At 42.3% G+C, this 14590-nt stretch overlaps 2 protein-coding genes across 3 annotated transcripts in view; one reads left to right on the top strand and one right to left on the bottom strand.

Annotated features, from left to right (window-relative positions):
• The window catches only part of RGL1 (ral guanine nucleotide dissociation stimulator like 1), a 258991-nt gene extending 257199 nt beyond the window's left edge, over positions 1-1792 (bottom strand). The window contains exon 1 of one of the 2 annotated variants that reach the window (XM_040446563.1): positions 1419-1792. The gene's annotated coding sequence lies outside the window, so the exon portion shown is untranslated. The remainder of the gene's footprint in view (positions 1-1418) is intronic. The other variant, XM_040446566.1, reaches the window with a different exon arrangement.
• Positions 1793-2086: 294 nt separating this feature from the next.
• On the top strand, positions 2087-11004 carry ARPC5 (actin related protein 2/3 complex subunit 5). The gene is made up of 4 exons (XM_040446562.1): positions 2087-2419; positions 4754-4826; positions 6818-6994; positions 9620-11004. Exons 1-4 carry the CDS (start codon positions 2277-2279, stop codon positions 9680-9682), a joined length of 456 nt encoding a protein of 151 aa, XP_040302496.1. The 5' UTR covers positions 2087-2276; the 3' UTR covers positions 9683-11004.
• The last annotated feature ends 3586 nt before the right edge of the window (positions 11005-14590 follow it).

Here is a 14590-nt window from a genome sequence, read left to right as displayed (position 1 = left end):
ACTTGAATGTTAATTTAAAGAAGTGTCACTTCTATTACCTAAATGATATATTTTCTAGAAAGGTGATTTAATTGGGAAGAGAAAAATGCCATATTGCTTCTTCCTCCCAAGAGGAAAGGATGCATTCCATTCCTGTGAACTCTCTTTGTCTCTCTCTGCCTCTGTCTCTGTCTCTTGGGTTCTGTGTCTCTATCTCTCTCTGCCCTTCCCCTGCTCACGTCCTCTCTCTCTCTCTCTCTCTCTCTCTCTATATATATATATATATATATACACATATATATATACATATACACACACATATACATACGCATACATGTCGATGGAGATATACATATCCGTATATGCATATGTATGCATATCTGTCCAACAAATGTTTGATTTTGAGATCTCTCTTCCTCTTCTTACTGATTCATTATGCTCAGTGTGATGACTTTAAAACTACTGCCTTTCACATTTCATTCATTCATCAATAAATAATTGAGTACCTGAATGTATTGAGTACCTTCTGCATGCTTAGCATTATATCAAATGTAAAGGAAGATACAAAATAAATATAAGCCAAGACCTTGCCCTCCAGAATCTTTTGATCTCTTCCAGGAGCAAGATAAAACGTGATATATCATTAAGTAATTCATATGACTAGTGCCAAAATCAAAGGTACAGGTAACATGCATTTTACATTTATGTAGAATTTTAGAGCTTCAAAACACTTTCCTGTATTTAATCCTCAGAACAGTCTTGTGAAGTACACATTATCAGCTCCACTTTAACAAGGAACTTGAAATTCATAATTTTAAGTGGCAGCCTTAATCAAATAGATTATGAGTGGAAGTCAAGACTTGAGCCAGGGTTTTCTTATTCTAAGTCCAGTGCTCTTTTCAATACAGCACAGGAAACCAAAGGCTGGGGTATTAACAGGAAAACAGCCAGCTTTCTGCTACAGATGGAATTGAACTAGATCTGATAGAATGTCAGGAAAACATAAAGCTATCTGAGCAGTGTCCAGCTAAATGTCCAGAATAATTTTATTCTGCAAATATTTGTACTTCAGTGTTATACACACACCACAACTACCATTTCCTTAGTTTTAGTGCATTTACCTCCTCAGTAAGAGATTTGCTCTCAGAAATGAGGATGTCAAATGTAACTAAAAAGCTGGCCTAGCAGGATCATATAAATCTTAAATCACAAATATATACCTTAAAGGTCTGGCTTCTACTAATCCTTACACATTTTGTTTCCCCTCAGCACCGGAGAGCATATCTCGCCCCTATCCTTTTCTAGCATTCTTGCTCCCAACAACCACTTATTTTAAGATGTCAGTAGCTGACCCTACCCCAAATTCCACAGGTTCACCCCAGTTTTGTCACTCCAGCCCCTGCCCACAACATCCCCCTCCCTCGCAATGGATAGAATACCTAGTTCCGGCTCTGCAGGTGCGGTCGGGATGCTGCACACAGCACTGACAGATAAGATATGACCTTTCGACTCCGTCCTTGGGGACCTCCCGCTGGCCGCGCAGCGTAGTTCCAACCCCGGCAAAGGGGCTCCCGGCTCGGGACCGCAGCCACCGGCAGCGCACGGTCCGAAGTGATGCCTCTGACAACTAGAACGACACTGGGCGCCGGGGCGTGCATCACTCCGCCCCATACTCCTGCCAACTGCAGGGGACTTGGTCCGGTAACCAGTCCATCCCACCCCGCAGGCGAGTCCGGGCCAGCCGGACCTCACGCAGGACCCCGACGACGGGTCGCTGGCAGCGGCGGCGGCAGCAAAAGCCACCCGCCCCCAGTGCCCATAGCCGCCAACCTAAGACCCCCTAGGCTGGACCGCAGAGAAGCGTTGCTATGGAAACCCCCTGAGGATCACGTGACGTCCTCGGATGACCAATCGCCTCTTAGCTCTGCCCGCGGCACCGCTTTCGGCCCTCCCTTCTGCCCCGCCCCCTCCCGCCCCCGCCTTCTTCGCCCAGCCCCGCCCCTTTCCTGCGGAGAGCCCGCGCCTGCGCACCGCATCGAGCGCGCTCCCTCCCTCGCGCGCGCTCCCCGGGGAAGAGTGGGGGCGGCGTAGGAGGCTAGAGAAGAGCATGAAGCTGAGGAGGAAGGAGCGCCGCCAGCGCGCAGGCCCAGAAGCGCCCGAGCCCCGGCTGCCGGCGACGCCCCAGAGCGGAAGAGGGAAGTGAAGGCGCCAGGCTGCGGGTTCCCGGTGGGTGGGCTACGCTTACCGAGGTAGAGGCAGCACCAACGAGAGGCTTTTGCCACCGGTCCGGATCGGGGATGTCGAAGAACACGGTGTCGTCGGCCCGGTTCCGGAAGGTGGACGTGGATGAGTACGACGAGAACAAGTTCGTGGACGAGGAAGACGGGGGCGACGGGCAGGCCGGGCCCGACGAAGGCGAGGTGGACTCCTGCCTGCGGCAATATCCTTGCGTTTGCCGGCCTCCGTACCCCACCGCGCCCCTCTCCCCGGACCCCGCCGCCGGCAGGGTCTGCGAAGCTGGGGCCGCTCCCGGGGCACGGGCGCGGAGCTCACCTGTCTGTTTGGGCTCCCCCACTCTGAGAGGGCAGGGGTCGCTCCCATTTCTAACCGAGTCGCCCCGGGACCCCAGGGTCCCGCCTGGGAAAGTTGCCCTTCCCGGCGCGCCTTCTCCGCCCCCGATTCCTCAGGTTGCGGCTGGAGTTGCTGCCTGCAGGGAACGGGCAGGGCGGCCGCGCCCTCGCGGCGCGGGGGGAGGCATCTGGTGCTGCTCTGTGGCCCTCGGAGGGCGCCTAAGTTGTCCTCCGCAGGACGGTGCCTGCTGGGGCCACGGTGGCTCCAGAAATTTCTGATTGGGAGGAAAGGGCTGCTTCTGTTCTGGTGGTTTGGTTTTGACAGCGTTGGGAGAGTTTATTCCTTGCCGGCAGGGAAGGGGCGATTTGCAGAATTGAGGCCCTCTGTCCTTTTAGCCCGTGGGCTTTTTTGCTTTTCTTTCTTCTTTTTCTTTTCTTTTTTTTTTTTTTTTAAGAGAAAGGAATTTGGCAACATATAGGTTGCAAGATAAACAATTTGCTAACCCGGGGAGGGGGGGTGAGTCCAAAGCAACCAACTCGGGCGAAGGAAGCTTGGAGCCTTTTACTTGCTAATAAGCAAGGGACAATAGAAAGAGCTTGCATGTGGAGAATCCCTGGAAATATTTAAAATAAACCCCAGCGAATAAAATAGATGAAGAATAAAATAGACGATGAGTCATTTGTACGAAGCAGAATGGTTTTTGTAATCCTGAAATCATTTCCATTTCAGTTAAAATGTGGCTGTCAGTTCCTGGTTTTTGTTTTTGCATATTTGAATATTCATAATTTGAACATTTGCACCAGATATTTTTTAGAAAAATGTAAATGTTGCACCGACTAAAGCTGTAGTTTTAGAGATTCTCAATTACTGAACTCATTCATTTCTGATTATTCTCTAATGTATTCGTAAGATAAGACTTTTTAAAACCCTTTCCTCATCTATATCCTATTAAAGTATAATGGGGAAATATGAGTGAAAATATTTGGTTCTAACTATATCTAGTCTTAAAGGCACCTAAAATACAGCATTAAACATTTATCAACATACAGATGTTTCTTTGATTTCCACAACCTTCATAGTCAGCTGTTGCTATTTTTCATTATTTAAATACTTAAATGTTTTGGGTCTTAAAAATGAGCCAATCTTGCAAAAGGCATGCTTTTTCTAGAAGTTCGTTAAGCCTTGAAAATAACAGCTTACCACCAACCCTAAGGCTTGTGTTTTTGGTTTTGGTTTTTTGTTTTTTTGTCAGACGATCCCCCCTCCCCCCCCCCCAGAAGCAATGAACATTATTCTGTCTGAAAACATTCTTTGTGATGGATAAATGATGTTTTGTGAAACTAACTGTAGGTTGATGGGTGATAACTCTTAACTGGTACTGCTGTATTCATATAATGGGTCTGCTTTGTATAAAATAAAAAGATACTGTCTCTTCTTCACTTGTTACAACCGAGAGACAAGCTTTGGTCAGGCACTACAGATGGAGGAACAAGTGAACTCTGGTTTTCCTTTTAGGGGAATGATTGTAGATTCTGACAGTCTGATTGGCCTTCCGTGCCTCGTACTTGCTAACTCACTAGTGCTTCCAAAGACTAAATTTAATAGGTATGACATAAGACAGTTTTAATAACCTTTATGAAATATAAGAGAAAATATCCAAAACAGAAAAATTAAGCTGCTGCCTAAAAAGTAACTGAATTATTAGCTCTTTTGTGATGCCTCTTTTCATCAATATTGAGAGATTGCTAATGTGTATCATTTCGATTGCTAGAATAATGACCAGTATTTTCTACCAGCATTTCAGTTAATGTAGAATATAAGTCTAGCAAAAGTTTGGTCTTTCATTTTTCCAGTTAGAATCACATAAAAGACATTTTGGTTGAGGATAGGTGTTTCATGTTGGGACCTATTAATTCTTTTAATATAGCTTTGGATAATGTTTGCATGTGTCTTACTGGAAAATGAAAGGCTATCAAAGTGTTCATTTAGTAATTGGAGCCACGCAAGAACTGGTGGTTGCTTTATTACCTTCTCTAGTGTTTTCAGTATCATACCTTTGACTGACATCCTTGAAACCAACATGTTGAGTTTTACAATATTGAACGTAGTGACCATGGTAATTTTTCAATGTAAAAGTCAAGGCTTAAGAGCCAGTGCTTTCCTGAGGCCTGCCCTCTCCTGCTATGCCCTTAACCTCCATCACAGGAAACATGACCGCTGCCCTACAGGCAGCTCTGAAAAATCCCCCCATCAACACCAAGAGTCAGGCGGTGAAGGTGAGTCACAGACAACTCCGTGATCTCTGCTGATATCTTAGCATTCTTACCAAGATCCTGGAAGTGTCTTGAAATCAACAAATCTTTTAACTGTTTACTGTGTTTTACATACAAGAGCTCACAATGCAGCTTGATAGGTAAAAATTTACATATGAAAAGTTAGCACTCTGATATTGAGCTATGATAAGAGAGCGTTTTGTATGTTCCATGGAGGCCACTCAGGTTGAAGTTGAGCAAAGGCTTGAAGAATAAACAAAACTTTTACGAAGTAAAGCGATTCTACTTGGTTGCTTTTTAAAAATTTTTCTAAATTATATAAGAATTAAGTGTTTATAGAAAACTAGTAATCATCATCATCCTACTGTCCAGAGATAATTGGTTATTACTTTTTGGTGTTGCTATATATTTATAGAGCTTTTCTATTGGTATTTTTTTTTAATAAAAATGGAGTTTTATAACTGACTTTTTTCTTTTTGCAATGTACATGAATATCTTGGCAATAAGTTTATTTCTATAAGCATCTTTTTTAATGCCTGCATATAGATATGCTGTGGTTTACATATAACTAATCTCCCTTTGTCATATATTTAAAATATTGACCTTTTTTTCTTGTCAGCAGTACTGAAATGAACAATTTTGCATAAATTCTTATTTGTTTCCTTTGAATAAATTCCTAGAAGTGCATTGCTGAGTTTGAGAATGCACTTTTTTTTAAGACTTTTGGTACAAGTGTTATTGCCAAACTGCCCTTCAGCAAAACCTGACTTCCATCCCTGGGCAGCAGTCTTTCAGTGATTCTTAAGAACATTTACTTAGTGTTTAAAATGTGGCCCAGGGCTCTGAACCCATTGTCCATAGGAGCCCTAAGGATCTCTTTATTGAGTATTAGTAACAGTTTGGGCAAATGCATAATAATTATCTAGGCCACAATAAGAGGAAACATTTCTTTGGTTTTTGAAAATGGTGGGGAACGTCTTTGAAATTTCAATTTTACCACCTTCTGCTTTTATGTGGCTGAGTTTTTATCACAGTTTGTGGGTGGAGAATTGTAAGAATATTTTTCTAAATTGGGTAATTGCATAGTCTTTAAACTGAAAACAGCAATAGGAGGTAGAAACATTCTGTAAAACCCTGATCAGTAGGAATGCCGAAGAGATCACTCTTGAATAGGAGAAGTGAACTGTTGGAAGGGTAAATTAAATGTTCTCTTTGCTTGGCTTCATGGGTGAAAAAATAACTTTGCTGTTGGAGCAGCCTTTTATCAAAGAAAAAAAATTATAAATGAAGATCACTGTATCTTATATCTTGACTATAGATATGAAACTTAAAATTTAAGTTTTCTGAACGTATTGTTTTTGAAGGATGGTTCAAGGTAGAACTGCAGCTCATTTTGTCTTCAGATCTTTTTCTGAGTACAAGTAGTAAAACTGAAATGTGGGTTCAATAACATTGGCAAATTAGCACCTCTATCTGTAAGCAAATCCTCTCAGCGCTCCTTCAGATACATCAAGAATCTGACCCCCTCCACTGCTACCATGCTAGCCAAAACCAGCCTGTGTTATTGCCATAACTTCCAAACTGGTCTCCCTCATTCTGCCTTGTCCCCTGCCCCCCACCAGTCCCACCTCAGCTTATTCTCAGCATGGTGGCCAAAGTGATCCTGTTGAAATACAAGTCAGGTTATATCGCCATTGTCCCCACGGTGGCCTGCAGGGCTTACACAGTCTGCCCTCCCACCACCCCTCTGACCCGTCCTACGTCCTACTCTTCCACCGTTATCACTCTGGCCACCGGGGATCTTCTTGCTGTTCCTTGAACACCCGGAATACACACTAACAGCAGTTCTTTCCTGTGACCAACATACTGTTCTCTGATACCCCAAGGATTCTTCTTTCATGTCCTTCAGGTTTTAAATGTCACCGTCTCAGTGTGGCCTTTCTAGAGCAACCACTTGGCACGCATATGTCTAAATGTTCTGTTCTTATCCTCAGGATCGAGCAGGCAGCATCGTCTTGAAGGTGCTCATCTCTTTTAAAGCTAATGATATTGAAAAGGCAGTTCAGTCCCTGGACAAGAACGGTGTGGATCTTCTAATGAAGTATATTTATAAAGGCTTCGAGAGTCCCTCTGACAATAGCAGTGCTGTGTTATTGCAATGGCATGAAAAGGTGAGTTATGAATTATAAATCTCTGGCTGGCTCCTTTATAATAGTGACAATGACAACTCCTCTCATCTGGATAATTACTTTGACTTGTTGGTTATACATCTTTGTCTTTACAAATAAATGTGTGAAAGTGAAAGTTAGATTTTATGCTTACTGCCTTGGTCCTAAGAGATTCTGATTTGCAGCACATTTATTCAGTAATGATTATTGTTCATTTAACATAATCTTGAACTTTGAACTAAATGAAAACCTTGAAAAGAAACTAAAAATCAAGAATTCTTGGACTGTGGCCAAAAGGTAGAAACAACCCAAGTGCCCATGGACAGATGAACAGATAATCCATTTTATGCATACACCACATTTTGTTTATTGGACAACCAAATAAAGGAAATTATGACACATGACACAGCACTGATGAACCCCGAAAACATTACTCAAGGTGAAATAAGCCAGGTACGAAAAGACAAATACTGTGAGATTCCACTTCTATCAAATATCTAGACTAGGCAAATTCAGAGAAACAAAATAGATTAGAGGTTACCAGGGACTGGGGAGGAGGGAGAATAGAGTTACTGCTTAATGGGAACAGCATTTCTTTTTAGGGTGATGAAAAAGTATTGGAAATAGACAGTGGTGGTGACTGTAGAATCCTGGGAATGTAATGAATGCTACTGAATTTTACACTTACGGATGGTTAACGTAGCAAAGTGTATGTTACATATGTTACACAATTTAAAAAACTCACAGGTGGGATGAAGAATTCCTGTATTTTTTTATGCATTTCATTCTGCAGATAGTACACTGTCCATTAAAAAAATAGTTAAGGGTAATTTTTAGCTTTAGCTTAAAAGTTGGTAAGGTAATTTTTAACACCCAACACTTAGGTAATATTAATATTAATGTAAGCAGTGTAACGTTTAAATAGAACAAACCACAGAGAAGGGGTATATTCTCTAATATCTTACAATTCCCGGCACTCAGGTTTTCAGAAGCTGTTGTGTGTGTCTGAGTGAAAGCACATTCGGAAATAAGAATAGGTAGTAAAACTTGTCGATTAGTCTTGGTCAAGTCACTTGGTCTCTCATGCACTGTCAAATAAAGAGAACTAACATTTATAGACACGGTAACCATACCTCCCGTTTGCCCCAGTTTATGCCTGTTTTCCCAACATAATTATGAATAGTTCCCTTTCACTCCCCAGTGTCCCACTTGGAGAATAACGTACATGGTCATCCTCTTCAGGAACACGTTCCATTTGCCAGCCACTGTACCGTTAGTTTATGTTTCATTCACTCCTTAAAACAGCGCCGTAAGGTATAAAACATCTTTATCATCCTCAATTTAGACGTGAAGAGCCAGCTTAAAAACCTAAGCAACCTAGCTCCTGTCTAGTCTCAGGATCATAGTAGACCTTGATGGAGCACTTACTGTATTCCAAGCACCTTGTAAAGATTAACTCATTTAACCCTCGTAAAAATACTAGGAGGGAGAGCTTGCTATTATTTGCCTTTTGGTGGGTGGGGAAGCAAACTGAGGCTCATATTAAGTTTTCGTTGCTTCCTAACATCACTCACTGGTTTTTGCCAATCTGTCTCCTAAACGCTTCTCCAACCATCTACTCAGATACACCTCTAATGCAACTCTTCACAGCGTCTCTCCCAGTCTGTTGCCGTAGCTTCCTTAACAGGCCTCCGGCTACCAATTTCACCTCCCTCAAATCTCTTCTCCACCCGGTCGCCAGAGTTTCCTCTCGAAAACCCAGATCTACCCTGTCAGTCACCTGCAGAATAAAGCCCGAGTTCCCAGGTCCAGCCACTCCTCTTCATGTTCTTCTCCCTGTGCTCCAGCAGCGAGCACAGTAGTATTGCTTCCCAGAACACCCCATACTGTTTCACACCTGTGTACTTCTGCTCGTGATTTTCTCTACCTCAGTGGCTCCTTACACCCCAGTGCACACTTGTGTGTACAGAATTATACTATATTATAGTATAGTAACGATCTCTACATGTCTGTCCCTTCCCAATAGACCAGAAGATGCTATATCCCTAGCATCTAGCATAGTACCCAGTACATAAAAGTATTCAGTAAGTAAACCAGAGCTTCAAATTCCTGATGCTTAGTCATGACTTCCAGTTTTTTAAGGTAAAGTCAAAATAAAAGTTCCTAAGTTCTTAGCTATTGAATAATATATTCTTAGCTTTGGAGAATAAAAAGAATCTGACAAACTGGCTAATCTAAAGGAACTTAGGACAGTTGATCTCGGTTTCGATTTCTTCCTGCCCGTGCTAAGAAGAGAATAAAGTGAATATCCTAAATCTATACTTGAGCACCTGTTTTAGGCAAGAACATGCTGTAAACCTTTAAGAACATACTGTTATTCGAAAACAACATACTAGAATGTAAACTAGTATCTTACTAGCGTGTAGGTACATAAGGGTAGGGACTGTATCCCCCCCAGTACCAAGAACAGTGCCTGGGACATGACAGGTGTTCAAGAAGTATTTATGAAAATTAAAGAATTCAAAATCAGTAGCTGCACACATTCCTTCTTAAAGAAAAATGTTCTACTTGGTATGAGGACTGACCCTTTATGATTCTGTCAACATTTACGTTTTGGTCTGTTTTTAGGCACTTGCTGCCGGAGGAGTGGGGTCCATTGTTCGAGTGCTGACTGCAAGGAAAACTGTGTAGCCCAGCAGGGTCTGGGTCTCTCCTCTGGGTGTGGGAGTTGCTGGTACAAAGACCAAAACAACCAAATGCCACCGCTGCCCTTGGGGGTAGCATCTGTTTCTCTCAGCTTTGCCTTCTTGCTTCCTTTTTCATATCTGTAAAGAAGGAGATTACATATCAATTTTCCTTTCATGAAAATTGGGATAATATAGAGGAAACGTTTCAACAGGAGTGTTTCACGCTCTCAAAACTATTATGGTGATGTGTATACCTGTCTGTATATAATATAATTTGCCTTCAAGTTTAAGTGTGCAATTCTAACCCCTATTGGCTGGTGGGGTTTTTTTTGTTTTGTTTGCATTTTTGTTTTTTTGAGGTGTTCTGTTTTGTTTTTGACTAATAGTGAAAAATTTGATCTGAATTTGAGGCCAGTTTCCTAACTCATTGCTAGCCAGGAAATGTTCTTTACAAAAAATACCTTTGAGAAACTGGCAGCTATTAACATTGCAAAACTGGACCATAATTCCCGTATTTAAGCAAAATGTGTTTCTGGAACAGGTGGTGGGTGAACAGCACGAGCGAGTTCCACCTTTGTTTCTGCTTACCTCCAGATCATGTGAGCTTAAGTATGCCTCTTCCTCTCTGCACCCAGTAATCATGGCCTCTCGATTTCTCTGTGGTCTCCAGGGTCCAGAGCAAGAAGTCTTGCTCTACAAAAATGTATCTATGAAATGCCAGAGCCTGTTTGGCCTGAGCATAAAACTTTGTTCTAATAATATGACCCTATTTGGGGAAACTACTCCAAATCAGAAAAGACATGAAAACTTTGATGAAGTTCAAACTCTGGGCAGCCTGTGAATGAAATGCTGATTTATTTAGAACTCTAATAGCTGCCTTAGACATGATGAGGTGTATAACTGGTATTTGATATACCCTATAAATGTCTTCAGTGTTCTTCAGGGTAAATAGGATCTTAAAAGCTTTGGTTCAGATCCAGACATCTACACATTCTGTATTTTAGCTTAGTGGTTCTTCAAAAAGGAAAATGCCGCATAGCAAAAAGTGTTTACTTGTTGGACAAACCAAATGGGTTCTCAAAAAATGACCGGTGCTTATAAAAAGTTATTATTCAGTGGCTCCAAAACAAACCACCCAAATGCATATGACCAAGAGGGAAATCAGCCTGTGTTTCGTATTTACATTGGGCGCCAGTTTCATAATCACTGTCTTATGTGAAAACTGGTGGGGAAATTCTATAACCTCTTTGCTCTTTTTGATACCTGCTTTTTGTTTTGTAAAAATGATAAAGTTCAGAAAATAAAATGTCAGTGTTGAATAATTTATTTTTCTAACTCCTATTTTAACACTTATGAATGTGTGATTACTTACGAGGGAAGATTTCCTGTTTTACCAGAAGGTTGTGCTCTTGACAGGAAGTAATTTGGTACAGGTTTCTAAAACTACTTTATTCAAATACAAAGTAGTGGAGAAAAGGAGACAGTCGTCGATGATCTCAGAGCACCACCAGAGCCTTTGGAATGATTCCTCGCCCTCTGGATGCTCGCTGAGCACCTGGAGTATCTGCCCACAGACCCAAACCAGAGTGTGCAGCGCTCATTTCTTACCAGCTTCTGAGCCCTTTCTCGCACCCCTGCCCCTGACTAGACGCCTGCTCTAAAGGTTGAGAAACTCAACAGGAGGCGCGCCTGCGTGGCTCAGTGGGTTGAGCATCTGACTTCGGCTCAGGTCATGATCTCACAGCTCCTGTGTTCGAGCCTCCCATCAGGCTCTGTGCTGACGGCTCAGAGCCTGGAGCTGCTTCAGATTCTGGGTCTGCCTCTCTGCCCCTGCCCCACTCACGCTCTGTCTCTCTCTCTCTCTCAAAAAGAAACATTTTTTTTTTAAAGGCAATTCATAGGGCTGAGTTAAGAGAAGTTAAATAATAGGTAAAGTAGGCACAGCATAACTGTACAAACTTCAGATGAAAACAAGTGATACTGCAATACTTTTTTGTAAAATCCTTAACATCATTTTCATGACTATAGTGTTAGAGAAAATTCTGGAGCTCCATATTTTATAGTCACAAAGGTGGGTGTGTTCAAAGACTGCCAGCCTATCAGCTTTGCTCAGAAAGACAGTAAATATATTTAACAATTAATACAGCATAGGGACTAAATCAGAATGGACTCCAGCTGGAAACAACCGTCTCCATGGAGTCCTCTCAGCTGAATGTCAGCCTAGGGCACAGCATGATGCAGGGCCGCCGTGGTGGAAAGGGGATAGGATGAATTGTAAAAGATACAAATGCTAAGGGGCACTTTGGGCACAAGAGTAGTTCTTTACCTTCCATTCTCTTCTACTTGAATCTCAGTGGTTTTATGGTCTCATTTGAGCCATTTTTCTTCGTTTTGCTTTTGCCATTTTTTAAAGGGGGAAAAATGGCGCACACACACACCCTTTTTGGGTCATTTGGTAACAGCACCATTTAGGTAACAAGTCTTAAGGAAACTCAGTAACATGCAATCAGTCCATAGATGATACAAATTCACACGTTTATAAGCATTTACTGTGTTCCCAAGGATCATGAAAGACATAATAGAAGAATAATACATAGTAACTAACATAAAAAACAGGTATGAATAATTTTACCCTCCCAAGTATTTTTGAACATTTCTTCAAATGCCAGTTGTGTTTAGAGCATTTCAAAGTAGTCTATTAACATGGAAACATAAATAATCCTGCCTAGGTCCATGTGGCCCAGTTACATGGGCTTATAAAATATATGAATTCCAACACCAATAGATATAACACAAATAGCAGGAAGCCAATGACACAGCACCCCCAGCATGTGGTAGTACCACGGCTTTTAGTTTCCAACGCAAGAGTTGGTTGGAGTGAGAGTAAGTGGACTAAGACACAAAAGCCACCCTTGACTGAGTACTTGCTATGTGTCAGTCCCCTTCTATGTTTTATCTTCAGAACCAAAGCTTAGAGATACATATGAGATCACATGGTTTATAAGTGCCAGAACTCGAATTCCAACTCCTATCTGCCTGAGGCCAAGGTTATACCACACTATTTTCTCAAGTCCGATGTTTGGCGAACACAGACGTCTCCAGGACAAATGAGGATTGGGGTTTTCTCTAGAAATCTTAAACCTTCGTGTGTGGGGGCTACTGTCGGAGGTAAAATCCACTCAAGAGCCCTTCAGGAGGTGAAAGTCGACAGGTGCCCAAGCCAGAAGCGGATTTGGAGAGATGCTACAACGACAAAGGACCTACTTGGAAGCACACAGAACATAGTTATTTTTTCGCTGTGAATTTTGCTTGCCTTTTGATGATTTTTAAAGTTGTGAGGTTAGAGGTCAACACCCATAACACATAACTCCACTAGAAAAAAGTGGCTGAGGGCTTCTCAAAGCATGTGGGTGCTCTTGTGCCTTGCTCTTTGTGCAATATTTTTAATATGTTCTTGGTTTCCCACGTTTCCACAGATGATGTATTTTAACTAACAAACTTCTAATTCGTTTTGTCATAATTCCATTTAGCAAGAACCAGAACCTCAATCTCTCATTTCATTAGCCAAGCTCACTAGATTATTGGTCATAACTGAACATTATTTGCTTAATTGAATTCGTAAGAATCACTTTGGTCACCTCCACTGTAATTAGCCGGTGCCCCATTTTGGAGGTACCCCAAATTGTCAGCTTATCTCAGACCACGATCCTGGAGTGTGTTCATTCTGGGTTCAAAGCCAATTGAGGATTAGAGTTTTTGCAGGAGAAATCCTAGGATGTGGGACATCTCTAAGATAACTCTGGGCTTGAGGGAATCAGAATCAAAAACAAACAAACAAACAAAAACAGGCACGCGGATCAGGAAACGAGGCACCACTCACCAGGCATGACCCTAACAACGGCTGTGTTTTTTGTGCATAGCGCCACCACACATTGGCCAACCTCCAGCAGGATAGGTATGGGCCTGGATACATTCTAACCCGCCGTTGTCTATGCCTGCCTTCCCCCTGTTTACATTTTTCTTGTCTGCTTTCCTTTCCCTAATTATTTCCTTCTGTCTTCAGTCCCTGCGGCCACTGCCTTCCTTCCCTGTCCTCTCTCTACTCCTCCTGCCACATTTCCTCATGCCCAGGCACTCAGAGTCATTTCTACTGATTAAATATGTGGTGCTCAGGCAGATCAGTTCAAGTAATGCCCTCCTACAATTCACCACCTACCCCAAATGTTTAGATCGCTTCTTCCTAAACTGCAGAAATGCCGGGTTTTATTTCCGTAGGTTGCTTTGGACAGCAATTGAGCAAATAACCCACAATCTCACAATTTCAGACCAAGTTTTAAATACACTTTTTCTTTTAGATTTACAAATAACTTCACCTTAGAGACAAAAAAAAAAAAAAAAAAAAAAAAATACAAAGGAGCACCAAAGTGACTGGGAATGGGAAGATGAGCCCAATGAAGAAATCGAATTGGCCCTGAACATTTTAGAAAGGGGTGCTCTACAACATGGCTTCTTCTATCCATAGTCCTTCCATGGGCCTTCCCCCCACCCCATCTCCACCTCGGCCCAGTATCACCGATCGAATATGTGAAAACCTCAGTTTCAAAACGTTCTGTGCACTACCATGCACGTGCCTCTTGGACCCGTCTGGGACACCCAGAGGTACAGCATAGCATCTGCCTCAAGGTGGCGCTGCTTCCCCACGGTGATGAGCCAACCACAGGCAACAGGGGACGCCGCTTCCACTCACATTTGTTTTATTTCATCATTTATATTGCTTGGATGTTTAAATAATAAGCGTAAATTATCTGTGTTTACATCTTCTTAGGAAGCAATTCCCTAAAGGCTGTACATATGAAAGACAAATTGAAGAGTATACGACTCACCTGAATCCCACCGCCCAGCGTTCTAAGAC

Source organism: Herpailurus yagouaroundi, unplaced genomic scaffold (genome assembly GCF_014898765.1).
Source record: "Herpailurus yagouaroundi ecotype Mexico unplaced genomic scaffold, PumYag 195, whole genome shotgun sequence".
Classification (NCBI taxonomy): domain Eukaryota; kingdom Metazoa; phylum Chordata; class Mammalia; order Carnivora; family Felidae; genus Herpailurus; species Herpailurus yagouaroundi.
The sequence above is the reverse complement of the archived record's forward strand: the minus strand, read 5'-3'. Positions and strand labels throughout refer to the sequence as shown.

What these genes read in the sequence shown, in the direction of transcription:
- ARPC5 (XM_040446562.1), top strand. Translation starts at nt 2,277, where the DNA reads ATGTCGAAGAACACGGTGTCGTCGGCCCGGTTCCGGAAGGTGGACGTG. An exon ending in GTGGACTCCTGCCTGCGGCA is followed by an intron (nt 2,420 to 4,753) that starts ATATCCTTGCGT and finishes AACCTCCATCAC; the next exon opens with AGGAAACATGACCGCTGCCC. An exon ending in TATTGCAATGGCATGAAAAG is followed by an intron (nt 6,995 to 9,619) that starts GTGAGTTATGAA and finishes GTCTGTTTTTAG; the next exon opens with GCACTTGCTGCCGGAGGAGT.